General features: G+C 48.8%; 1 protein-coding gene across 1 annotated transcript; it reads right to left on the bottom strand.

Annotated features, from left to right (window-relative positions):
- Positions 1-295: 295 nt before the first annotated feature.
- Positions 296-25,670, bottom strand: rnf40 (ring finger protein 40). Its single transcript, XM_072271473.1, has 15 exons — positions 25,556-25,670; positions 21,811-21,957; positions 20,741-20,815; positions 17,865-17,984; positions 13,098-13,277; positions 12,220-12,355; positions 10,671-10,792; positions 6,297-6,817; positions 5,197-5,314; positions 4,447-4,596; positions 4,046-4,258; positions 3,445-3,570; positions 2,904-3,044; positions 2,357-2,458; positions 296-1,748 (listed from the first exon to the last, which is right to left on the bottom strand). Exons 1-15 carry the CDS (start codon positions 25,625-25,627, stop codon positions 1,572-1,574), a joined length of 2,400 nt encoding a protein of 799 aa, XP_072127574.1. The 5' UTR covers positions 25,628-25,670; the 3' UTR covers positions 296-1,571.
- Positions 25,671-25,879: the final 209 nt, after the last annotated feature.

Raw genomic sequence — 25,879 nt, 5'->3', positions numbered from 1 at the left:
TAGTGGGTGCCTGGAATTTACCGCCAAGGACAGTGGTGGGAGGCAGATGCAAAGGAGGCACTTAAGATGCTGTTAGACAGACACATGAATGTGCAGGGAATGGAAATTATATTGTCATTGTGTAGGTAGAAGGGATTTAGTTTGATGTCATCTTTGATGCCAACGTTGTGGTCTGTGTCAGTGGTGGGCTGATGGTCAGCATACACTCCTAAAGGGGCCAAAGGGCCGATTCCTGTACTGTACCGTTCCATGTTCTGTGTCACTCAACAGGCTGAAGGGTAACCAAGCAAGAATACCAGGTGGCAGCTTCGCATTTATTGAGGAAGGAACAGAAGGCAAAACGTCAGAGACCAAATACGCATCACCCTCGCCATTCCTACTAGCGGGAAAATAATAAATTAAAAAACAAAATTCCGCTGCCAAAAAGTACGACTTTTACAGGGATTCTCTCAGGCTGGGGCCAAGGCTCGGTGCTGCATAGGCCGCCATGCCCCGCCCAAAATGGCTGCTCCTGCCCCCATGCCTCACCCAAAATGGACAACATTGCCTTGCCCACAATATCCACCAAGGCCACAGTCCTACCTATATTGACTGCCACTGCTTCACCCAAAATGTCTGCCTCAGCCCTATGTCTACCTAAAATGGACACCAATGCTCTGCCCAAATAGACTGTCATGGCCCCTTGCCCCACTCAAAATGGTTGCCTGTCAATTAAAACACAAAGCACAGGGTAAAAAAAGCTGCCAACCTCAAGCACTGCCCCATGAAGTATCAGTCCAGGACCAAGGCAGGAGACTGAAAGCTCCTGCTTGGGGAATTTGTGGCAGTGTGGGCAATGGCCGAGGCTAACGACCTTCACTTGGCACGGCCCGGAATAGTTACTGTCCCACCGTTCCATCTCCACCTCTGCTCCACGCATGAAGATAACCCAGCCTTGTAGCCCCACCCAAAAATGGACTCTTGTCAGCCACACCAAAATGATCACAGGAATGGAAAGGGGTATTACAGAGGGGATGGGTCAAGGGGCCAGAAAGCAGGTGTTACAAAGGGGAAGGTTGGAGAGGGTTTGGTACAGGCAGGGACATATCCCAGGATCAGACTGGGTGTGATACAGAGGTTTCACGGTTGGAGAAGTGTATGATACGAGGGCTCAGGTTTGGAGGGGGTGGTTGAAGAGGTGTTAGTATGGAGGGGTGTGAGTCCCAGGGTTAAAGAGGGGTTGGTAGAAAGGGGAAGATTTCAAGCTTGCAGAAGTGTGATACAGAGGTTTCAGGGTTAGAGAAGGGTTGCTGCAGGGTGGAAAGGCCCCAGAGTTAGAAAGGGGTTGGTACAGAGTAAGAAGGTTTCAGGGTCGGAGAGGGTGTAATATTGAGGTTTCAGTATTGATGGGGGTTTGGTACAGCTTGGGAAGGTTTCAAGGATGAAGAGTTGTTGGTAAGGACGGGGAGGTTTCAGGGTCAGAAGGTTCAGTACTGAATGAGTAGGGTTCTAGGGTGGGGAAAGGTGTGGTAGGGAGGGTAGCAGCCTAATCGCGAGGGAGGGTGGGTGGAGAGGACTGTCCCCAACACTCCTCAGCTGATGTAGATTCGGTGGAAGTCGTTGGCGCCAAAGGCAGCGTTACACTTGGGGCATTTCCGCTGCCGGGTGTCGTATCGGGTCTTGACACACTCAAAGCAGAAGACGTGGAAGCACTTGGTCAGCACGGCGTCCTTCTTCCGTGTGTTGCAGCATGGACAGGTCAGTTTGGCCTGGTGGAAGGAGGGGGAGAAACGGTTAATGGGGGACACCCTGTTACTGGGGTACAGGTGATCCCAGGACATCCTCTATTACGGGGGTACAGGCAAGCTTTGAAAACCCTCCACTACTAGACTACAGGAGATCCCAGTGGTCTGACCTTCTGTCACCGGGCTACAGGTAGTCCCCAGAGTCTGATGCCCATCATTACTGCATACAGGCAATCACAGGACCCTCTCCGTTACCAGGGTTAAGGTGATCCTGAGATACCCTCTGTGACTAAAGTGGAGACGGTCCCCAGGGTCCAACACCATCTGTTGACGGGATATACAGGTGATTTTGGGCGACTATCCATTACTGGGGTACATGATTCCTCTACGTGGGGTACACATGATCCCAGGGACACTATTACGAGGATGCAGGCAGTCCTCAGGTCTGACACTCTCCATTAACACGGTATACAGGCAAATGTGGGAAATCCTCCATTACCCAGGTAAAAGGCGATCCCGATGTCCAAAACACCCCGTTACCAATGATTCCCTAAGACGGCCTCAGTTACTGGGGTACAGGCGGTCCCCATGGTAACACATAGTCGGTTACACTGAGATTCCGGCTCTCTCACCTTGTATTCCTTAATCTCCTCCATCAGGATCTCATCAGCATCTGAGAAAACCTCCACTTTCTTCTGTTTCTCCAGTTTCCGGCGAAGTCTGGACAGGTCCTCCTGACGAACAGGAAACGGGAATGTTACAGGCGTTCTGTGGGATCTAATTAGGGAGTTTTATGTACTGTATCAGATCAAATGTGAGAATGTGGTGAGTGCACAAATGGCCGTTTGATTGCATGGCAAATCGATTTGGCCTCCTACGTGTGGGAGGCACTCCCTTCTGTGTATGGGCTTTCAAGTGCATGTCTTTCATCTTGGCAGGCCCAGTTCGTTGCTTCCACACTGTGAAATGAGCAGTGTGTACTGTTACTGACACGACTCAGTAAAGGTATTTAATCATACTACCCTGTTGTTCTTGTTCTTTCTCCGCGCAGTTTATGTATAGAGTAACAGTCCCTGGCAATGGAGTACAGACTGGAATTTAATCCAGTGGTCGGCAGGGGAGGGGTGTGGTTGGTTTACACAAAAAATAAACCGGTCCCTTGGAGTGAGTGCTACTCACCTGTGCTCGCTTGAGGTTGAATGACTCCTTCTCCTTGGCAGACCGGTTGTCAGACATGGCTGCCTGGATCTCCTTCAGCTTGGTCTGCGTGTGCTCCAACTGGACCTTAAGGTCCTCAGCAAGCTGGGCAGCTTCCACTGCCTGAAGCGAGAGCAAGGGTCAAAGGATGAGATCTGGGGTGGGGGGGTAGGGGTGGGGGTGGGAAAGGATAGTGTGTCCACAGGAAGAGGAGTGGACAGTGTGTTCAACGCCCAGTCCCGCAGGAGGGAGAGTGGATGGCGTGTCAAATGGCCAGTCTCAGATGGTGAGTCCAATGCCCGGTCCCAGAGGATGGGGAGCAGACAGTACCTCAGACACCTGGTCCCAGAGGAGGGGGTGCGGATGGTGTGTCAAATACCCGGTCCAGGTGAAGAGGGGGAAGAGGATGGCTTGTCTGATGTCCGGTCCCAGAGGGGGGAGATGTGTGCAAGAGGACAGTGTGGCCCGGGGGTGGGGGTAAGGAGGACAGTGTGACTGATGCTTTGTTCTGGGGGTGAGGTACCTTGCGCTTGTTGAGTTCGAGTGCTTGGCTCCGCAGAGTGAGCTCCTTTTCCACCACAGAGAGGTTACTCTGGAGAACCCGTTCCTTCTCTTCCAGCTTCTGCACCACCAATAACTGGGCATCCACCTGTGGGAGACAGGGGAGATGGTGGGGTGATGCCTGTTCCTGCTCCACTCTGAGCAAACCTGTGCCCTCCACCCCCAGTCATAAGAGTCAGAACACTACAGCACAGAAACAGGCTCTTCAGCACATCTCATCCATGTGATCCTGGTCTTCTGCCCAGATCCATCTACCTGTATCTGGACTGTATTCTTCCATATCCCTCCCACCCAAACTTCTCTTAAATGCTGCAATCCACCACTTCCACCTGCAGCTCATTCCACACTCCCACCACCCGCTGGGGCTGATGAGGAGTTGGGAGAACGGAAAGGACAGGAGGGTGGGAACAGAGGGGAGAGCAGGGTGTGGGAGAGTAAGGATGGAAGGGGTGGGGAATGGAGGGGAAAACGTGGGGGGGGAGGAGTGGAGAGGGAGATTGTTTGTTAGGGGTGATGGAGGTGGGAGGGTGAGGCCATACAACCCTGCCCTCCACGGACTGTACCTGGGTCTTGAGCGTCAGCACCTGCTCTGCCAGCTCATCTTTCTCCTCCTTGAGCAGCTTGTGGATCTGGTTGGACTTGATCCTCTCGGACATGAGCTTGAAGTTGGCGTCGTCCTTCTCCCGCAGCTGCTGCATCAGCCGGATGTTCTGCTCCTGCATGTCCTCGAAGGCCTGGCCCGTGACGTCCATCTCCGAGAGCAGTGCCTCCTCCTCCTGTCCCGGGGAGAGGGGGCAGGGGTCAGATCTCTGTCATGTACAGTGCAGATATTTCCCTTTCTCACACACACTGCAGGTGTCTCTCTCACCCACAGACACTCAGTGCAGGTCGGTCTCTCTCTCTCTCTCTCTCGGACCCCCCCCCCCCACCGTGGTGTCAGTAACTGTCCCTCACCCCCCCTCACCTGTTTTGTTGCCGCCAGCTTCTTCTGCAGGTGCTCAATCTGCTCCTCGGCAAACTTGATCTTCTTGAGGGCGTCCTCATCCGCCAGCTTCTTACTCTCCTTGCGTTCCTTCTCCTCCATGTCCTTCACCTTCCCCTTCATCTCCTCTACCTGGACAGGTAGGTGGGTGGGGGGGGGGCGGGGGGGTGGAGAGACAGAACAGGTAGGTGGGGGGAGTGGGGGGAGGCGCGGGGGGGGTATGTGGAGAGACAGAAGAGAGGGGACAGACAGAGTCCAAAGATTGATCAGAAGCCTGTACATCAAAGACTGAAATATGAGCCCACCAGGGAAGTTGGTGTCCACTGTCAGTGAGTCGATTAGAGGCGTGTCCTATCCTGGGGTTACAGGTCTCTCTGTGAGTGTGTGTGCGTTGATAGTGAGTGCAAGGCAGTGAGGAAAGGAGTTTGTTTTGCTGTTCTGCTGAACACGGTGGGCACGTTATGTTGGTGCAGGCTGCCCCCAGCACATCCTTAATTTGCACTGCACTGTACTCACTGTATGTTTCGATGAACATAATGAATAAATACATCTGAATGGGAGAGACAGGGATGAGAGGGGTGTGAGAAGGGGTAGAAGGATGAGAGGTAGGGGAATGTTTGGGGGTGGTTTGGTGGGAAGTAGGGGGTAGGGTGGGGTAGGTGTGGGGGGAGGGAAGGGCAGGGGCTGGACTATTCACACTCCCCCATCCCTCTGAGTGTTGCCACCGCTTACCTCGGCCTTGGCCCTCCTCTCCGCCGCCATCAGCTGCACCTTGTCCCTCTGCTCCTTGGGGGCCGACTTGTACATGTCCAGCAGAAGCTTCATCTCCTTCTGGCTCTCCTGGGCTTTCCTGGGGAGCGGGCAGAGGGAAGGATGTCAACGCATGTCAGGGGAGGGGAGAATACTATTGGCACCCCACTACGAGTCAGGGATCAGGGGGAGGAACAGCCTGTTGTGAGATGGAAGTCAGGGCTGGGAGCGGGATAGGGGAATTAAGGGTTATAGGGAAAAGGCAGGTACGTGGCATTGAGTCCATGGACAGATCACCCATGATCTTATTGAATGGCAGAACAGGCTCAAGGAGCCAAATGGTCGACTCCTGCTCCTATTTCTTATGTTCTTATGTAGGGTGGAGAGGAGAGCAACAGCATTATTAAGGTACGAATCGAGGGTCCATTATAAGATGGGGGCGGGAAAGGCGGGTGGCTATTACAGGGCAGAGGTGTGGATCAGGGACCCATTACAGGACAGGGAAAAGGGAGTGACACCTTCTTATGAGTCAGGAACCATCTCCTCCTTACAAGATGGATACAAGGGATTCAGTACCAGCTGCAAAACGGGGATGCAGATGGGGATCAGGTACCCATTATGATACGGGGGTGGGTGTCAGGATCCCACTGGGAGACGGGGAGGCAGGAATTGGAGGCCATCATATGATGGGGAGTGATGGCTCCTTACAAAGCAGGGGTGAGCACCAAATCCTATTTAAAGACAGGAGGTGAGCATTGGCACATTACGAGACAGGAAGCGATTCCCCATTATGAGATGGGGATCGGTGGACCATTACAAGACATTGTAATGGCAGTCCATTACAAACCAGGTGTGGGGATTGGGCCCTCGTTATAAGACAGGGAGCAAGAACAAGGCTTGTGGGCGAGTGGCCCATTGCAAGACTGGGATTGTGGGCCCCTTAAGAGACGGGGAGCAAGGAGCGATGGTCCATATGGGGCAGGTCAGCGGCCCTTTATGAGACTGTGGTGGGGACCAGGATGGGCAGCAGGGAGCGGTGGCCCATTACGAGATGGGGTGCGGTCGCCCATTGCAGGCCTCACTTGAGCTCCACTTTCAGCTGCTTCAGGACATCAGAGTCCTTCTTCTTGGCATCGTCGCCCTTGGACTTGTCCTTCTCTTTGTCCCGGTCTCTGTCCCGATCCCTGTCGCGGTCCCGATCTCTGTCCCGGTCCCTGTCTCGGTCTCGTTCTCGGTCTCTGTCCCGCTCGCGGTCCCTTTCCCTCTCCCGCTCCCTCTCTGGCTCCTTCTCCCTGGTCCTAGGAGGGCGTTCTGGTTCCCGTTTCGGTGGGGGAGCCTCCTCCTCTTTCACCTCGGCTGCTGCTGGCACCTCCTTCTCCTTCTCCTCCTTCACCACTGCTGGAGCGGATGGTGTCGGCTGGGGCTCCCGGCTCTCCTTTCTCGCCTCTGCTGCTCCCTCCTCTTCCTTCACTTCCTCCGTGCCAGGAGGGGGACCAGTGGAGGGTCCGGACGAGGTTGAGGAGGAAGCAGTAGAGGAGGAGGAGGAGGAGGGAGGTGCGGGCGTCGAGCTCCCGACAGACGGAGGGTAGCACTGCATGCGAGCCTGAGGAAGGGAGAAGTGGAGGGAAGAAAGCGAAGTGTTAAGTCCGAGGATAGCGTGCAAGGTGGTCAGATCCGATCAAACTGACACAGCGGTCTGGATTCTGGAAGCATGGGGACCTCTTTCTTTATTAATCTTTTTATTGATTTCAAAGGATCATAAATATAATCAAGAGGAGAGTTATTTCAAATATATATATATCAGTAACAACATAAACTGAGATTAAGATAGACATTGTCAAACGACTTGGGCCGGCTCCCCCACCAGACTTGGTCTGGTGAGGAGGGTGTGAGGACACCCAGCAGGACTGAAAAAAACAAGACCTGACAAAGGGTGGATGAGCTCCTTGTGAGCCAACGGCCATATTCCGTGGAAGAGATTAAAGCCTCACTACGTATGTGGCCATCAAACTTTACAACTCCTCCCTTGGAGGGTCAGACACCCTGAGCCAATAGACTGGTCCTGGACTTATGTCCTGGCATAATTTACATATTACTATTTAATTATTTATGGTTTTATATTGCTATATTTATACTCTATTCTTGGTTGGTGCAACTGTAACAAAAACCAATTTCCCTCGGGATCAATAAAGTATGACTATGACTATGAATCTACGAATCGTATGCTATGCACCCAGTGAGAAGAGACATGATGAGCTTGGGCGCTGCACCGTGTGCCTGGACCTGCCCAAGGCCTCCGCCTAAGGAAGGGCCGAGCTCGAAGAAGCAGCCACGGCTGAGAGCCGACACGGCCTTGGGCTCAAGTTCGGCGGGGCAGCGGCGGGCGGTGCCAAGGTGGCCAGAGAGAACAAACTGGAGGAGAGGCTGTACTCTGTGCTGTCGCAAGATCGAAGACTATGGAGGTGCAGAGCCGCCAACCCCGGATTCAGGACGGCACCCACTGACTGACTGACCGACAAAATCACAGATATTGTTAAACTAGTATAAAATATATAATAAAAAAAATGAAAATAACAATTCTCCTCTTGCCAGTATATAAAGAGAAAGGAAAAAACACTGGGTTTTAAATGAAAAGAAAAAAAACACTACACTATAGAGAAAAAAAACAAAAAAAAAGGGACTGAGCAGTCCATTTTGCGGATACGACCAAAAAAAAGACTTTCTGATCAAATCTAAGACTTCGAAAAAAAGATTGAAAGACGAATAAATCAAATTAAATGAAAATACTGGATAAAAGGTCACCAGATCTGCTCAAATTTAAAGGATGTATTAAATGTCCGACTTCTTATTTTCTCTAAAATAAGCGGGAGGAGAAGATGGCGCCACACCGTGCATGCGCAGCTCTCCGGTGAAAAATGATGTCGTATCTGTTAAATAGGGGCCGTGGACAATTCTGATTCGATGGAGGATGGACGTGAAAGCACAGAGGAACATCTGGAGAAATTTCTGAAATGCCCGCTCGCTGCTGTCGTTACTGTGTGGTTGGGAATCTTTCGGAGGGTAGACCTCAAAATCCCCGGCCTTGCCTGCTTTTGGCAACCGAGAAGGAGGTTGAATTGTTCGGACAAAGATGGCGCTCAGTACTCGGTGTCGGAGAGCTGATCAGAACTCGAAGTTTTCGGATGACTCAGAGTCGGATTGTGGTCCGCATGGCAGGGAGAGTTTTTCTTCCTTCTCCCATCTGCGTGAGATGTGGGACATTTGAGAAACTTTGAACTTTACTGTGCTCATGGACTTCTTCATCAAGTTATGGTATTGTTGCACTGTTGTAACTATATGTTATAATTATGTGGTTTTGTCAGCTTTTTCAGTCTTGGTCTGACCTGTGTTTTGTGATATCACACCGGAGGAAATAATGTATCATTTCTTAATGCATGCATTACTAAATGACAATAAAAGAGGACCGCGTGTCTTCATAATCCAAACTTGAACAGGACATAATGGAGGAGAGCCAAAAAAAGAGCGTAGGTGAATTAGGATACTTCCACTTCAATAAAATGGCTCTCCTAGCCAGTAAGGTCGAAAAAGCTATCATACGTTGAGCGGAAACAGGAATATTTTCTGCTTCCGATGGGATAATCCCAAAGATTGCCAAAGGCAAATTAGGTTGCAGATCCAGATCTTTTGATAGCATTGTAAAAACATCTCTCCAAAAGTTATCTAGCTTTATACAAGACCAATACTTATGAGTTAAAGTGGCCAGCTCAGTGTTACACTTGTCACAAATAGGACTGATATCGGAGAAAATACGCACTAGTTTATCCTTTGACATATGGGCCCAGTGCACTATCTTGAACTGTATCAAGGAATGACGGGCAAACATAGATGAGTCGTTAACAGAACGAAAAATTTTACTCCATTGGTTATCTGAAAATGACTCTTGAAGTTCCAATTCCAAAGCGTGTTTAATTTTATCATTAGATATCATTCGTGAGCTCAATAACGGTTTATAGATTATAGCTATCAACCCTTTTTGAAATGGTTTAAACTGAAAGAGAACGTTTAAGACTTCATTCCCTGGAGCACAGGAGAATCGGGGTGATCTTCTAGAGGGATACAAAATGACAAGGGGTGAACCCATGCCGGCTTATTACACTCACTGGATATATTTACAGCAGAGGTTGACAGGTTCTTGTGGGTTGAAAGAGTGTCAGAGGTTAGAGGTGAAGGCTGAGGATGAGAGGGATAGTAAATCAGCCATGATGGAGCAGACTCGATAGGGTGAATGGCCCACTTCTGCTCCTATGTCTTATGGTCTCAAGTTAGATGACATTAGAACTATACAGTAGGTCATAGGATTACGTAGGATGACAGTGAACAGTAGGGTCCTGAGAAGAGCTGAACAGAGACACCATGAAGTGCAAGTGTATAGTTCGGTGAAAGCGATGTCACAGCTAGAAGGATGATGAAGAAAGGCGTTTGGCACACTGACCTTCATCGGTCTGGGCACTGAGTATAGGAGTCGAGAATAGCAGTGGTACAAGATGAGGCTAGAGTGAGCCCACACTTGGGAGTTCTGTGTTGATTTTTTGTTGCTGTACACTGGGAAAGATGTCACTGAGCTGCAAAGAGATCTCTGAGGACATTACAAGGTCTGGAAGAGTCCAGGACCAGAGATGAGGAAGAACTTCTTTAGCCAGAGGGCAGTGAATCTGTGGAATTCATTGTTGCAGATGGCCGTGAAAACCAAGTCATTGGGTATATTTAAAGTGAAGGTTGACAGGGCATTGTAAGGGCATCAAAGTTAATGGGAGAAGGCAGGAGCATGGGGTTGAGAGAAATTAATCAGCCATAATTGAATGTTGGACCAGATTCAGTGAGTCGAGTGGACTAATTCTGCTCCTACGTTGTATGTTGCCAGATCTCAGTTATGGGAAAAGGTTGGACAGACTGGGATTTTATTCCTTGGTGTATAGAATGTGCACAGTCTTTTTCCACAGCACTAGGAAATCAAGAACTAGAGGGCACAGTTTTAAGGTAAATGGGGAGAGATATCAAGGTTTTAAGATTGAAAGGGGATCTTGGGGACAACATTTTCACCAAGAAGGGAGGTCCATACGTGAAATGAAATGCCAGGGGAAGTGGTTGAGACAGATACATTAAAAGTGTTTAGAACATACTTGGACAGGAAAGGATTAGAGGGATATGGGTAAACACGAGTAAATGGGAACCTGGATCAGCGGAGACGGATTGGACTGAAGGCCTGTTCCTGTGTGGTGTGTTGGTAAAATTTTCTCAACCGGACAGCCTTCGCAGACACTGAAGGATTCCCCTGGCAGATATACTGGGGATGAGATGTGGGGAGCAGGGCAGTGCAGGGTGGGGGTGTCTGCTGCCCAGGAGGAGATGGGGGAACAGGGAACAGAGAAGGAATCGGCTTCCTCACGGCCACCAACCTTATTAATCTCAGTCTGTGCCTCCCGTAACTTCCTCTTGTAACGCTGCACGTCCCCCTTTAGCTGATGGTTGTGGTTCTGCAGACTGTTGATGAGGTGTCGCATCTCACGGTTAATGGGACCTGGGGGTGGAATGGAGGATTAGACAAAGGGTTAGGCTCCCTCCACACCGTCCTGCCACATTTCCCAGAGTCAGGTTCTCATTGTGTCATCCTAACAGATTCTCCTGGGGTCAGACACAGAGTGACACTCTCTCCACACCGTCCCGTCACACTTTATAGGGTCGGACACAGTGAAGCTCCAATCACACTGTCCCATCACACAAACCTGGGGACAGAGACAGAGTGACAATCTCTCCACACCATCCCATCACACACTCCCAGGGTCAGACACAGAGTGACACTCTCTCCACACCGTCCCATCACACATTCCCAGGGTCAGACATAGTGTGAAACTCCCTCCACACCGTTCCATCACACACTCCCGGGGTCAGACACAGAGTGAATCTCCCTCCACACCGTCCCATCACACACCCCCGGGGTCAGACACAGAGTGATGCTCCCTCCACACCGTCCCATCACACATTCCCAGGGTCAGACACAGAGTGAAGCTCCCTCCACACCGTCCCATCACACACTCCCGGGGTCAGACACAGAGTGAAGCTCCCTCCACACCGTCCCATCACACACTCCCGGGGTCAGACACAGAGTGAAACTCTCTCCACACCGTCCCATCACACACTCCCAGGGTCAGACACAGAGTGAAGCTCCATCTGCATCATCCTGTCACATACTCCTGGGGTCAGAGACAGACTAAATTTTCCTCTGCAGTATCCTGCCACCTACCTACAGGAAATTATGTAAATAAGGTTTCAGGAGTAGAGAAAATTTAAAAGGATGTTGCCAGGTCTGGAGGACCTAAGTTCTAATGAAATATTACATAGGTTAAGACTTTATTTCTTGGAACATAGAAGATTAAGAGGAGATTTGATAGAGTTATACAAAAGTATGAGGGGTATAGATATGGTCAATGTAAGCAGGCTTTTTCCACTTAGGTTTGTTGGGACAATAACCAGAGGTCATGGATTAAGGGTGAAAGGTGAAAAGTTTAAGGGGAAGATGAGGGAAAACCTCTTCACTTGGACGGTCATGAGAGTGTGGAATGAGCTGCCAGTTCAAGTGGTGCATGCAAGCTCGATTTCAACCTTTAAGAGAAGTTTGGATAGGTAGATAGATGGTGGGGGTATGAAGGGCGATGGTTGCAGTACAAGTCAATGGGAGTAGGCAGTTCAGCACTGACCTGCAGGGTCAAATGGCCTGTTTCTGTGCTGTACTTTTCTATGACTCTACACTCCCGGGGTCAGATACAGACTGAATCTTTCTCTGTAGCATCCTGTCAGGCATAGAGTGAATCTCACTCTGCACCTCGTCACACTCTCGGGACCAGAATCAGGGTGAAGCTCCATGCACAGGATCATGTCATACACTCCCGGGACACGGACCATCCCAGCTGCGGTACAGAGCACGGTACAACCAACCCCAGCCCGTACCTGCCTGCTCGTTGGCTGCCAGGTTCTGCTCAAACTCGATGCGCAGCATCTCGTACTCCTTGCGCACCTGGGCCAGTGTGTCCTCCAGCTGGATCACCTCTGTCCGCAGCTTTTTCTGCAAGTTCAGCTCGTCGCTCTGGGGTGGCGAGCCGAGAGAGAGAGGTGTAAAGGGGGAGGGGAGGGGAAGGAGTGAGGAGGTGGGGTGGGGGTGAGAGTAAGGGGAGGGCAAAGGAGAGGGTTGGATGTGAGGGAAGGCAGGAGAATCGAGGGCAGTTTAGACGGATAGAGGGGAGAGGGAGAAGGAGAGAGATGGGAGGCAGAGAAGGGGAGGAAGGGGGTGAAGAGGGATGTGGGAATGTTGAGGAGAAGGAGAATGAGGGAGAGGGGGAGAGTGCAACAAGGGTCAGCCCATGTTGGTTGACTAGAACTGCACACAATAGTACCCCACTCTGCTAGTCCCAATTCCTTGCATTAGGCCTGTCCTGCCATGCTTTTTAAATGCTTCTATCATACCTGCCTCAACCACTTCACCTCAGGCGAAAGTTCTTTACCCTTGGGAGAAGACTTAACTTTAAACGTTTCTGTGAGGTAGCACCCTTGTAAATCTGATCTGCACCTTCTCCAGCTTGATGCTGTCTTTCCCTTAGCATGGTGACCAAAATCATATTCAATACTCCCAAAGGGCAGCCTCACCAACAACTGCAATGTAATGTCCCTACTCCTGAGCTTCCCCCTCACTCCTTCCTCATCCCCCTGCCTCCCTCTGTGACACCCCCTCATTATCTGTACCCAAGCATACCACCCTTCCCACTCAGTGACACTCTACTCCTTGCTGCCAACACCCCAGTATAATGCCTCCTCCTCAACACCGCCCTGACCTCCATGTGCTCAATCTGGCGAAGGTGTGCGTTCTTGGTGGTGAGTAGCAGGGCTCGAGCCTCATCCAGCTGCGTCTTCACCTGCAGGCTCTCATTGTAGAGCAGTGAGAACTGCGACTGCAGGCACTTGTATTCCGCCGTCTCCTTCACCACCTCCTCGGGGATGTTCCGCAGGTCAATCTGCGTGCGAGGAAGAGACAAAATCACCTGGGCTCAGAAACCCAGCCCGAGGATGGCGCAGAAGCCAAGAGGGTCACCCGCTCCCACACACTTGGCAAAACGCCACCCCTTCCGCCGTAGAATAGCTGCACACACTTGCACTCCCTGGATGTCATGGCACATCCTGATGGGGGAGAGAGACTCCCTCTATAACAGGGCTAATGGGGGAAGAGACTCCCTCTGTAACAGGGGTAATGGGGGGAGAGACTTCCTCTGTAACAGGGGTAATGGGGGGAGAGACTCCCTCTGTAACAGGGGTAATGGGGGAGAGACTTCCTCTGTAACAGGGATAATGGGGGGAGAGACTTCCTCTGTAATGGGGTAATGTGGGAGAGACTCCCTCTGTAACAGCGATAATGGGGGAGAGACTCCCTCTGTAATGGGGTAATGGGGGAGAGACTCCCTCTGTAATGGGGTAATGGGGAAGAGACTCCCTCTGTAACAGGGGTAATGGGGAGAGACTCCCTCTGTAACAAGGATAATGGGGGAGACACTCCCTCTGTAACAGGGGTAATGGGGGGAGAGACTCCCTCTGTAACAAGGGTAATGGGGGAGACACTTCCTCTGTAATGGGGTAATGGGGGGAGAGACTCCCTCTGTAACAAGGGTAATGGGGGAGAGACTTCCTCTGTAATTGGGTAATGGGGGAGAGAGACTCACTCTGCAACAGGGATGATGTGGAGGGACTCTATAACAGGTGTTGGGGGAGAAACTCACTGTGTAACAGGGGTTATAGGGGAAATACTCCTCTGTAACGGGGTCACTGTCTGTACCAAAGTAAACTGATCACCGTCTGCCTGTGCGTGGTCCACCCCCCTCCCCCACTTTGTTTCTCTGCCTGTTTGTGTTCCTGTCTAAACAGCCTCTTGAACGTCTCTGTCGTATTTGCCTCCGCCACCATCCCTGGCAGCACAGTCCAACCACCCACTGTGTGTACAAAAAAACCCTCCATTAATCTGCTTTCACATGTGCTCCGAGCTTCCCTCCACACAACTGGGTTCAGGAACAGCTACTTCCCTTCAACTACTCAGTTCCTGAACCAACCGCCAGAACCTTAATCACCACCTCAGTGTAGCAATCAGTGACCACTTTACTACACAATGGATTTTTAAATTCTAATGTGTCCTTTCTTGTAAAAGTTGTACATAATTTCTGCTTTTCTTGTGAATGCTGCTGCAAATTTCTCATTGCACGTGTCCTTGTGCAGATGAGTTGTCCACCCCTTGACAACACAAGACTAACTCACTCTCTCACAGCTCTGAGATAGGGTCTCTCTCCTCCCCAGGACAGGACAGCTGAGTCTTTTGTGCGTCCTCTGCTTCTAATTTAAGGGACCTCTGTGCCACATTTAAGTATCATGGACTCTTTCTTGTAAAGACCGCACATAATTTATGTGTAGTCCATGTTCTCCTTGTCATTAGTACTGGTCGAGTCAGTGGCAAGGAAAGAAAATGCAAAGTTATCATTGATTTCAAGAAGACTAGAAATTAAATGCAAGGATGTAATGCTGAGGTTTTATAAGCATTAGTCGACTACATTTGGAATACTACTAGCAGCTTTGGGCCTCATGTCTCAGGAAGGATGTGCTGGAATCGGAGAGGGTCCAGATTTTGGGAAATTTTGAGAGTGCAGAGTTTGTATGTTCCTGTCAGGATTAAAGGCAAATTGAATAGGAATAAGGAACCTTGGTTCTCAAGGGATATTGCAACTCTGATAAAGAAGAGGGAGTTGTATGAAATGTATAGGAAACAGGGGGTAAATCAGGCGCTTGAGGAGTATAAGAAGTGCAAGAAAATACTTAAGAAAGTAATCAGGAGGGCTAAAAGAAGACATGAGGTTGCCTTGGCAGTCAAAGTGAAGGATAATCCAAAGAGCTTTTACAAGTATATTAAGAGCAAAAGGATTGTAAGGGATAAAATTGGTCCTCTTGAAGATCAGAGTGGTCGGCTTTGTGCGGAACCAAAGGAAACGGGGGAGATCTTAAATAGGTTTTTTGCGTCTGTATTTACTAAGGAAGCTGGCATGAAATCTATAGAATTGAGTGAATCAAGCAGTGAGACCATGGAAACTGTACAGATTGAAAAGGAGGAGATGCTTGCTGTCTTGAGGAAAATTAAAGTGGATAAATCCCCGGGACCTGACAGAGTGTTCCCTCGGACCTTGAAGGAGACTAGTGTTGAAATTGCGGGGCCCCTGGCAGAAATATTTTAAATGTCGCTGTCTATGGGTGAAGTGCCGGAGGATTGGAGAGTGGCTCATGTTGTTCCGTTGTTTAAAAAAGGATCGAAAAGTAATCCGGGAAATTATAGGCCGGTGAGTTTAACGTCAGTAGTAGGTAAGTTATTGGAGGGAGTACTAAGATACAGAATCTACAAGCATTTGGATAGACAGGGGCTTATTAGGGAGAGTCAACATGGCTTTGTGCGTGGTAGGTCATGTTTGACCAATCTGTTGGAGTTTTTCGAGGAGGTTACCAGGAAAGTGGATGAAGGGAAGGCAGTGGATATTGTCTACATGGACTTCAGTAAGGCCTTTGACAAGGTCCCGCATGGGAGGTTAGTTAGGAAAATTTAGTCGCTAGGTATACATGGAGAGGTGGTAAATTGGATTAGACATTGGCTCGATGGAAGAAGCCAGAGAGTGGTGGCAGAGAATTGCTTCTCTGAGTGGAGGCCTGTGACTAGTGGTGTGCCACAGGGATCAGTGCTGGGTCCATTGTTATTTGTCATCTATATCAATGATCTGGATGATAATGTGGTAAATTGGATCAGCAAGTTTGCTGATGATACAAAGATTGGATGTGTAATAGACAGTGAGGAAGGTTTTCAGAGCCTGCAGAGGGACTTGGACCAGCTGGAAAAATGGGCTGAAAAATGGCAGATGGAGTTTAATACTGACAAGTGTGAGGTATTGCACGTTGGAAGGACAAACCAACGTAGAACATACAGGGTTAATGGTAAGGCACTGAGGAGTTCAGTGGAACAGAGGGATCTGGGAATACAGATACAAAATTCCCTAAAAGTGGCGTCACAAGTAGATAGGGTCGTAAAGAGAGCTTTTGGTACGTTGGCCTTTATTAATCGAAGTATTGAGTATAAGGGCTGGAATGTTATGATGAGGTTGTATAAGGCATTGGTGAGGCTGAATCTGGAGTATTGTGTTCAGTTTTGGTCACCAAATTACAGGAAGGATATAAATAAGGTTGAAAGGGTGCAGAGGTGGTTTACAAGGATGTTGCTGGGACTTGAGAAACTCAGTTACAGAGAAAGGTTGAATAGGTTAGGACTTTATTCCCTGGAGAGTACAAGAATGAGGGGAGATTTGATAGAGGTATATAAAATTATGATGGGTATAGATAGAGTGAATGCAAGCAGGCTTTTTCCACTGAGGCAAGGGGAGAAAAAAACCAGAGGACATGGGTTAAGGGTGAGGGGGGAAAAGTTTAAAGGGAACATTAGGGGGGGCTTCTTCACACAGAGAGTGGTGGGAGTATGGAATGAGCTGCCAGACGAGGTGGTAAATGCGGGTTCTTTTTTAACATTTAAGAATAAATTGGACAGATACATGGATGGGAGGTGTATGGAGGGATATGGTCCGTGTGCAGGTCAGTGGGACTAGGCAGAAAATGGTTCAGCACAGCCAAGAAGGGCCAAAGGGCCTGTTTCTGTGCTGTAGTTTCTATGGTTCTATCACAATCCCTGGAATGAAAGGGTTAAGGTGTGAGAAGCATTAGATGACTCTGGGTCATTAGAAGAATGGGCGAGGGGTTGGTGGGAGGGGGGGATCTCACTGAAACCTTCCAAATATTAGAGTGGCCTTGGAGAGGATGTTTCCAATACTGAAAGAGTCTAGTACCAGGGTGAACAGACTCAGAATACGAGGACATTCCTTCAGAACAAGAGATGAGGAGGATTTTCTTTAGCTAGAGTGTGGTGAATCTGTGGAAGCCAAGTTGTTGGGTATATTTAAAGTGGAGGTTGATAGGACGTCAAAAGTTGCAGGGAGAAGATAGAGAATGGGGTTGAGGTGTTACTAAATCAGCCAAGATGCAATGGTGGAACTTAATCAGATAGTAGGATTAACTTTGCAGACTATTCCGGTCCTCAGAATGCTTTTTCCAATAACCTCGCCACTGAAATGAAATCCACTTGCCTGTAATTACCTAATTTATCCCCTGGTGGGGTTGAGAGGGGTAACAAATCAGCCGTGATGGAATGGCAGAGTAAATTTGACTGGCTGAAAGGCCTAATTCCGCTTATGGTCTTATCTGATGCTGCGCGGCTGTGATACTGATGCAGGTAAGCTTTTACGTTGCACACATGTACTTGAGCACAAGACAATAAACTCCACTTTAAATGAGGCAATTGTCATTCAATCATTTATTATTTGCCATCTTCCTTTCCCGTCCTTTGCTGGGTCACTGGGTCTTGTCATACAGCTATAACATTGCCATGCATGGGGAGAGTTGCTCGGGCACAGTCAGTTTTCCCCCTCTGGGATACCCCTCACTCCCCAACTCCACAAGCCCCCCACACACTCCTTTCCTACCTTCAACTTCTCATTCTCCCGCACGGCTTCCTGTAACTCCTGCTCCAGTTTTTCCAGCTCCGCCATCCGGCTGTTTGCCAGTTCCTTGTTCTCCTCCAACTCTGCATTCAGCATCTCGAACTGCGAAGGTCGGGTAGGAAGATGCAGCAGAGGTCACCCCAATTGGTAGGGCCAAGAGTGAGGTGAAGAGACCCCCTCCCTCAGCCCTTCTGTAAACCCAGCCTGCCTACACTTAATATTCAAACGCGCAAGGAAGTAAGAAACTGCAGAGAGTAGTGGACCCAGCTCAATACATCATGGGCACATCCCTCCCCTACCATTAGCAATATCTACAGGAGATGCTGCCTCAAAGATCCCCACCATCGGGGCCATGCCATCTTCTCGCAGCTCCCTTTGGGCAGGACGTACAGAAGCCTGAAGCCCCACACCATCATGTTCAGGAACAGCTACATCCCTTCAACCAGTCGATTCTTAAACCAGATGGCCCGACCCTAATCATTGCCTCAGTATAGCAACACCATGACCACTCGGCACTACAGTGGACTTCGTTTTCTGTTATCAAATTATGGTATTGCTTTGCACTGCTGTAACTATATGTTATAATTATGTGGTTCTGTCGGTGTTAGTCTTTGGTATGTCCTGTTTTTTTCATGTTATCACTGTGGAGGAACATTGTATCATTTCTTACTGCATGCATGCATTTCTAAATGACAATAAACGAGGACTGAGTGTCCTCATAATCTACTCTAATCTAATCGAGTATAGAGAGGAAATTAAGAACCTGGTGGCATGGTGCGAAGATAATAACCTATCCCTCAACGTCAGCAAGACGAACGAATTGGTTGTTGACTTCAGAAGGAGTAGCGGACCGCACGACCCTATTTAAATCGGTGGTGCGCAAGTGGAACAGGTCAAAATCTTTAAGTTCCTTGGGGTCCATATCACAAATGACCTGACTTAGTCCAACCAAGCAGAGTCCACAGCCAAGAAGGCCCACCAGCGCCTTTACTTTCTGAGAAAGCAAAAGAAATTTGGCCTATCCCCTAAAACCCTCACTAATTTTTATAGATGCACCGTAGAAAGCATTCTTCTAGGGTGCATCACAACCTGGTATGGAAGTTGTCCTGTCCAAGACTGGAAGAAGCTGCAGAAGATCGTGAACACGGCACAGCACATCACACAAACCAATCTTCCATCCGTGGACTCGCTTTACACCGCACGCTGTCGGAGCAGTGCTGCCAGGATAATCAAGGACACGACCCACCCAGCCAACACACTTTTTGTCCCTCTTCCCTCCGGGAGAAGGCTCAGGAGCCTGAAGACTTGTACGGCCAAATTTGGGAACAGCTTCTTTCCAACTGTGATAAGACTGCTGAACGGATCCTGACCCGGATCTGGGCCGTACCCTCCAAATATCTGGACCTGCCTCTTGGTTTTTTGCGTTACCTTACTTTCTATTTTCTATTTATGATTTATAATTTAAGTTTTTAATACTTACTACTGATTTGTACTTCAGGTAGCGCAAAGCGCAGAATCAAATATCAGTTGTTTGGCGACAATAAAGTAATTGATAGAACACAGAACATTACAGCCCAGTACAGGCCCTTTGGCCCACAATGTTGTGACGATCATTTAACCTACTCTAAGATCAATCTAACCCTTCCCTCCCACACAACCTTCCAGTTTTCTTTCATCCATGTGCCTATCTAAGAGCCCTCTGTATGGGAAGTGCCCTTCAGGTCCCCATTAAATCTCTTCCCTCTCATCTTAAACTCTCCAGATTCCCTAGCTTCTGGACTTCCCCACTTAGAGGAAAAATACTGTGAACATCTACCTCAGAACACAGAACATCATACAGCACAGTAGTGGTCCTTCGGTCCATTATGTTGCACCAATCTTTTAATCTACGCCACGATCAAACTCGTCCTTTCCTCCTATATAGCCATAACCCTCTATTTATCTTTCATCCATTCGCCTAAGAGTTTCTTAAATGTCCTGAATGTATCTGCCGCTACCACCGCCTCCAGCAGTGCATTCCATGCACCCACCACTCTGTGTAAAAATCCTACTTCTGATATCCCTCCCCTAAACGTTCCTCACTCACTCTGAACCTTTGATACCATTATTAGTCAAGAACCTAATAACCCCCACTTTAAGTATACCCAATGACTTGGACTGCACAACCTTCTGAGGCAACGAATTCCATGGATTTATCACCCTCTGACTAAAGAAATTCCTCCTCATCCCTGATCTACAGGAACCTCCTATTGAGACTGTGCCCTCTGGTCCTAGATTTTCCCAACATTGGAAATATCTTCACCACATCTGCTCTATCTGGGCATTTCAATACTCAGTAGGTTTCAGTGAGATCCCCCCCTCATTCTTCTGAACTCCAGGACTCGAGGCATCAAATGCTCCTCATACGTTAACCCTTTATTTCATGGAATCATTGTCACAAACCTCCTCTGGACTTTTTCCAACGCCAGTACATCCTTTCTTAGATATGGGACTGAAACTGCTCGTTACTCCAAATGTGGTCCGATCAATGCCTTATAAAATCTCAGCATCATATCCCTGCTTTTATACTCTTTTGAACATAAATTCTAGTCCTGCTATAACTGAAAGCACTAGCCTTCCCAAAAGCCATCCCCTTCCCCACCTTAAAGGGATATCACCCAACACACCATGTAAATAAAACAGATGACCCTCCTTTCTCCCCACATCTCAACAGAAGGATCAATAAATTGGAGTCTGTGAAGGGCAGTAAACACATGGCCCCGGAGGAACAAAATTGGGTCAGACCAACACTGGGATACCCTACCGGGGGTCAGAGGAGATGGGCCTCATCCAGAATGGGGATGGAACGGGAAATTTACCTTCTGTATGTGAAGCGTGATGTGTCCACCCTGGAATCCACCGGATCCGCCTGACACGTGGTATCCTGTGTTCAGCTGTTGGGGGGAGGGAGGAAATGGGGAAGGGGGAAGGGAGGGAGAGGGAGGAAAAGAGGGATCAGGGTGGTAAAGGAGGGAGAGGGAATAAGAAGGGAGGGAAAGGGAAGAAGGGTAAGGGAAGGGAGGGAAGGGAAAAGGGAGTGTAAAAAGGGAAAGGGCACAAAAGAGGAGGAAAGGGGTTGGGGGGAGGTGTGATGGGGAATGGGAGGGAGAGGGGATGAAATAGGAGATGGAGGTAAAAAGGGGAGAGGTGGTAAAGAGATGGGCAGAGTGTAAATAGGGAGGGAGAGGAGGTAACAGAGTGAGTGAAAGGGAGGGAGAGGGGTGAGCGAGGGGGGAGTAAGGGGCAAGGGGAAAGGAGGGGGAAAAAGAGCAATGATCATTCTGCAGTTAACACAAGGATGTCCCTTTAGCACAGAGAAGAAGAGGAATTTCTTTAGCCAGAGGGTAGTGAATGTGAGGAACTCATTGTCTCAGATGGCCGTGGAGGCCAAGTCGTTGGGTATACCTGTATTTAAAGTGGAGGATAATAGGTTCTTCGCAAACACGAGGAAATCTGCAGGTGCTGGAAATTCAAGCAACACACATCAAGGTTGCTGGTGAACGCAGCAGACAAAGCAGCATCTATTGGAAGAAGTACAGTTGACGTCTCGGCCCAAAATTTCGACTGTACTTCTTCCAATAGATGCTGCCTGGCCTGCTGCATTCACCAGCAACTTTGACAATAGGTTCTTGATTAGTAAGGGTGTTAAGGATAACAGGAAAAAGTCAGGAGAATGTGGTTGAGAGGGTAAATAAATCAGCTGTGATCAAAATGGACAGCAGAGTCAATGAGCTGAATGGCCTTACTCTGCTCCTGTCTACTTTGGACTTACAGACTTCCCAACTTGGATCCAGTAGCTGTAGGGACAGGGAAGGTGTGGTGAATAGGCAGGGGGAATGCGCCAGAAAGAGGATCTCCTCACCCACCTGGCCACGCAGAAGCTACTCACCTGCTCCAGCGCCTCAGCAAGATGCTTGTTGAGTTTCTGCTCACGCTTGCGAAGCTTTTCGATGTCCCACTGCAGGTCCTCGATGGTTGTCTCCATCTCCGACACCTTGGTCTCGGCAGACTGAACCTTGTCCTGCAGCTCATTGTACTGTTGGTGGGGTGTAGAGAGGAAAAAGAGTATGAGGGGAAGGGGAGGAATAGCAGGAGAAGGTAGGAGAGAGAGAGGGAGAAAGATGGAAAGGGATGGGGTGGGGATTGAAGGAATTGGAAAGACGTGAGGTGGAGAGAGAAATATCAGATTAGTACATCAGAACCAGGAAGAGACACTTCAGTGCCCTGGGACAATGTTCCCTCTAAGGTGACGGTGCACACACATCTTTTGTTACTAGCACACAAAAGAATCGAAATTGCACACAAAAGAATGTCACCCTCTACCTCGTTGGCATGTTAAGTATGTTTCACTATCATACACAATCACATTTCCTTTTCCGGTTTCTGATATGGACAGTGTTGACAACGTGGAGTTTGCAATGATTGTCTGCAAATTTTAGAACTGGCTTATTTATACTGTTTTTATTGAAGAAATTATTGTTTCACTATGTCAAATTTCAAAGAAGCAAAGGGCGTGAAGCGGACAAGAACTGCTCGTGCATTTAAAATGGAAAGGCTCAATGAAGCAGTAGAAACTGCTACAGCAAAAGCCCACGAGGTCAGGGAAGTGCAGCTACGAGTAATATCTATGTACAATACAGAAACTGGTGTTACCTGTATGTTGTTGCGATGCAAAAGCTGCTGGAGAATTTGCAAGTAGGAAGGAGTGGACTGATATTTGGAAACTTGACTTTTTAAAGCGTAATTTAGCAAGCAAATCACTTATGGATGGTGTGCAAAAGCTCTGGTAAGAAAATCCTTCATTACCCGGCACAGGCCTGCTACATATGTTTTACCAGAGTGCAAATGAATGAGAGCGAAAACGATCAGACCCAGAGGAAACCAAAGTCCTTATTGACAGCGTTTTGCTAGCTGTTAAAATGAATACCTCTATATTTAAAATTCAGTGCACACATGTTGTTGTCCCTGGGCAAACAATTGCACAGCACAAGAGTTTGCGCACAGTGGTCATTATAAGTTAGAGGGAACACTGCTCTGGGACTGGTGGACACCACCAAGTCTGGAGCGTCTCCTAGACAAATTTCAGCACAAGAAAATGGTGGCAGGCACAGACCCGTTCGGCCTCTCCCCTTGTCCTGTCACACTCCTCCACGTAACCGTGGCTGGTTTATGCTGCCCTCAGTGCCAGCTCCCTGTTGCACAGTGATCGTCCATCTTCCCAATGCCTTTACCCAAGCACCATCCACCACCACACACGGAACAGGGAATATAGAACAGTATAGCAAGTAAAGGCCCTTTACAACGATGGTGTGCTGGAATTTTAACCTTCTCCAAGGTCAATCTAATCCATTCCTCCTAACGGCCCATAGTCCTATCTAAGTCCCTTAAATACCCCTAATTCTACCGCCACCCCTGGCAGTGCATTCTACACACCCACCACTCTGTAAAAAACTTACCTGCAACATCCCCTCTATGCTTTCCTCCAATCACCTTAAAATTATGCCCCTTCATATTGACAATTGCCATGTTAGGAAAAAGGTGGGACCCATTCTATTGACGCCTCTTTTCATCTTAATGCCTCCATCAAGTCACCTCTCATCCTCCGTTGTTCCAAAAGGAAAAGCCCTAGCTCACTCAACCTTTCCTCATAAAACAGGTTAGACAAAGGAGAACCAGTTCATGTTGTGTACTTGGATTTTTAGGCCTTCGATGAGGTCCCACACACGAGGCTGCTTTAACAAGCTACAGACCCATGGCATTACAGGAAAGATCCTAGCATTGATAAAGCAGTGGCTGATTGGCAGGAGGCAAAAGGTGGAAATAAAGGGAGCCCTTTCTGGTTGGCTGCCGGTGGCTATTGGTGTTCCACAGGGGTCTGTGTTGGGACCGATTTGTTTTACATAATGTGTCAAAGATTTCGATAATAAAATTGATGGCTTTGTTGCAAAGTTTGCAGGTGATATGAAGATAGGTGGAGGGGCAGGTAGTTTTGAGGAAGTAGAAAGGCTACAGGAGGTCATAGGAGAATGGGCAAAGAAATGGCAGACGGAATATAGTGTCAAGAAGTGTATGGTCATGCACTTTGGTAGAGGAAGTGAAAAGATTGACTATTTTCTAAATGGAGAGAAAATACAAAACACTGAGGCACAAAGGGACTAAGGAGTCCCTAAAGGTTGATTTGCAGTTTGAGTCCGTGGTGAGGAAGGCAAATGCAATGTTAGCATTCAAGAGTACTAGACTGTAAAAGCAAGGATGTAATGCTGACTTTATAAAGCGCTGGTGAGGCCTCAGTTGGAGTATGGCGAGCAGTTCTGGGCCCCCGATCTTAGAAAGGATGTACTGATACTTGAGAGGGTTCAAAGGAGGTTCATGAAAATGATTCCAGGATTGAATAGCTTGTCATATGAAACGTGTTTGAAGGGTTTAGGCCTGTATTCACTGGAATTCAGAAGAATCAAGGGTGACCTAATTGAAACCTTTCAAATGGTGAAAGGCCTTGATAGAGTGAATACAGAGAGGATGTTTCCTATGGTGGGAAAGTCTAAGATCAGAGGATCCAACGTCAGAATAAAAGGGCGTTCTTTTAAAATGGAGATGAGGAGAAATTTCTTTAGCCAGAAAGTGGTGAATCTGTGGAATTCGTTGCCACAGGCAGCTGTGGAGGCCATTTTTATGGATACTTAAGGCAGAGGTCGCTAGATTCTTGAGTGGTCAGGGCAGAAGAGATATGGGAGAAGACAGGAGATTGAGGCTGAGAGGAAAATTGGGTCATAATTCTGCTCCTGTATCTTATGGTCTTATAAAACAGGCTTACTAATCTAGGCGGCCTCTTGGTAGATCTCCTCTGCACTCTCTCTAAAGCTTCCACATCATTCCTATAATGAGGTGATCAAAACTGAACACAATATCCCAGGTGTGTTCTAACTGGAGTTTTATAGAGCTGCAACATTACCTTGCACCTCTTGAACTCAGTCCCTCAACAAACAAAGGCCAACCCACCATGTAACATCTTAACCAACCTATCAACTTGCATGGTAACTCTGTGGGATCTATTTTCAATTGTGAGGGGGCTACCACCTCGCACAATACTTATATATGTGATGCACAGTATCTACTAGACTGCTGAAGCGACAGGCAGCTGGGAGATCTGACCTTATTACAAGACACCACTCTACCAGTTAGGTCAAGGGTGAAGGGATAGGCTGGAAGGGGTGGGGGGAGTCAGTGATAGGTGAGGATGTGGAGGTGTGACGAAGGGAGAGAAGGTATGTCTGTGGAGGGGGGCAAGTCAGAGTAAGTGGAGGGACTGAAGTCGTTGGTAAAGAATGGAGGGTGAGTCGGTGGTGTGGATGTGAAGGAGTGGTTAGAGGGAGGGTGTGGTGGGGTTGGGGACAGATAGACAGATGTATGGGAGGTGTAAGGGTAGTTAGTGGTGGGAGGTAGAGCGAGGTGGAATTGTAAAGGAGCTGGTTGGGGGAGTTGATGGGTGGCTGGAAGGGCATGCAGGGGAGGGGTAGGGGAGGAGAGATAGCAGTGGATGGGGATGTGGACAGTGTGTTCGTGGGGAGAGGAGAGAGGGTGTGAGGGTATGAATGGGAAGTGTGCAGGGAAACTTGCCCTGCCTGGTCCATTACCTCCATGGACATCTTGTGGTGCTTGCCCTGCAGCTGGGTTGCCAGGTCGTGTAGGCGCCGGTTCTCCCCCATCACTTCCTGGTTCAGGCATCGGGCACTGTCCTCCAGTTCTGCTGCTCCTACGGGGGGTCAGCAAGAAAGATGGTGGGGTGGGGAAGAGGAAGGGGTAGAAGGGAGGGAAAAGGTAGGAGGGGAGGGTTTAGACAAGTAGGGTGGATGGGGGTGGGGGAATGGGGACAGTGGGGTTGACAGAGAGTTGGAACGGGTGAGGGGTTGAGGGGAAGGGTATTGGTGGAGGGGGAGGTGGAGGTAAGAGAGGGGTGG

The sequence above is a fragment of the Mobula birostris genome, chromosome 11 (assembly GCF_030028105.1).
Source record: "Mobula birostris isolate sMobBir1 chromosome 11, sMobBir1.hap1, whole genome shotgun sequence".
Lineage (NCBI taxonomy): Eukaryota > Metazoa > Chordata > Chondrichthyes > Myliobatiformes > Myliobatidae > Mobula > Mobula birostris.
The sequence above is the reverse complement of the archived record's forward strand: the minus strand, read 5'-3'. Positions and strand labels throughout refer to the sequence as shown.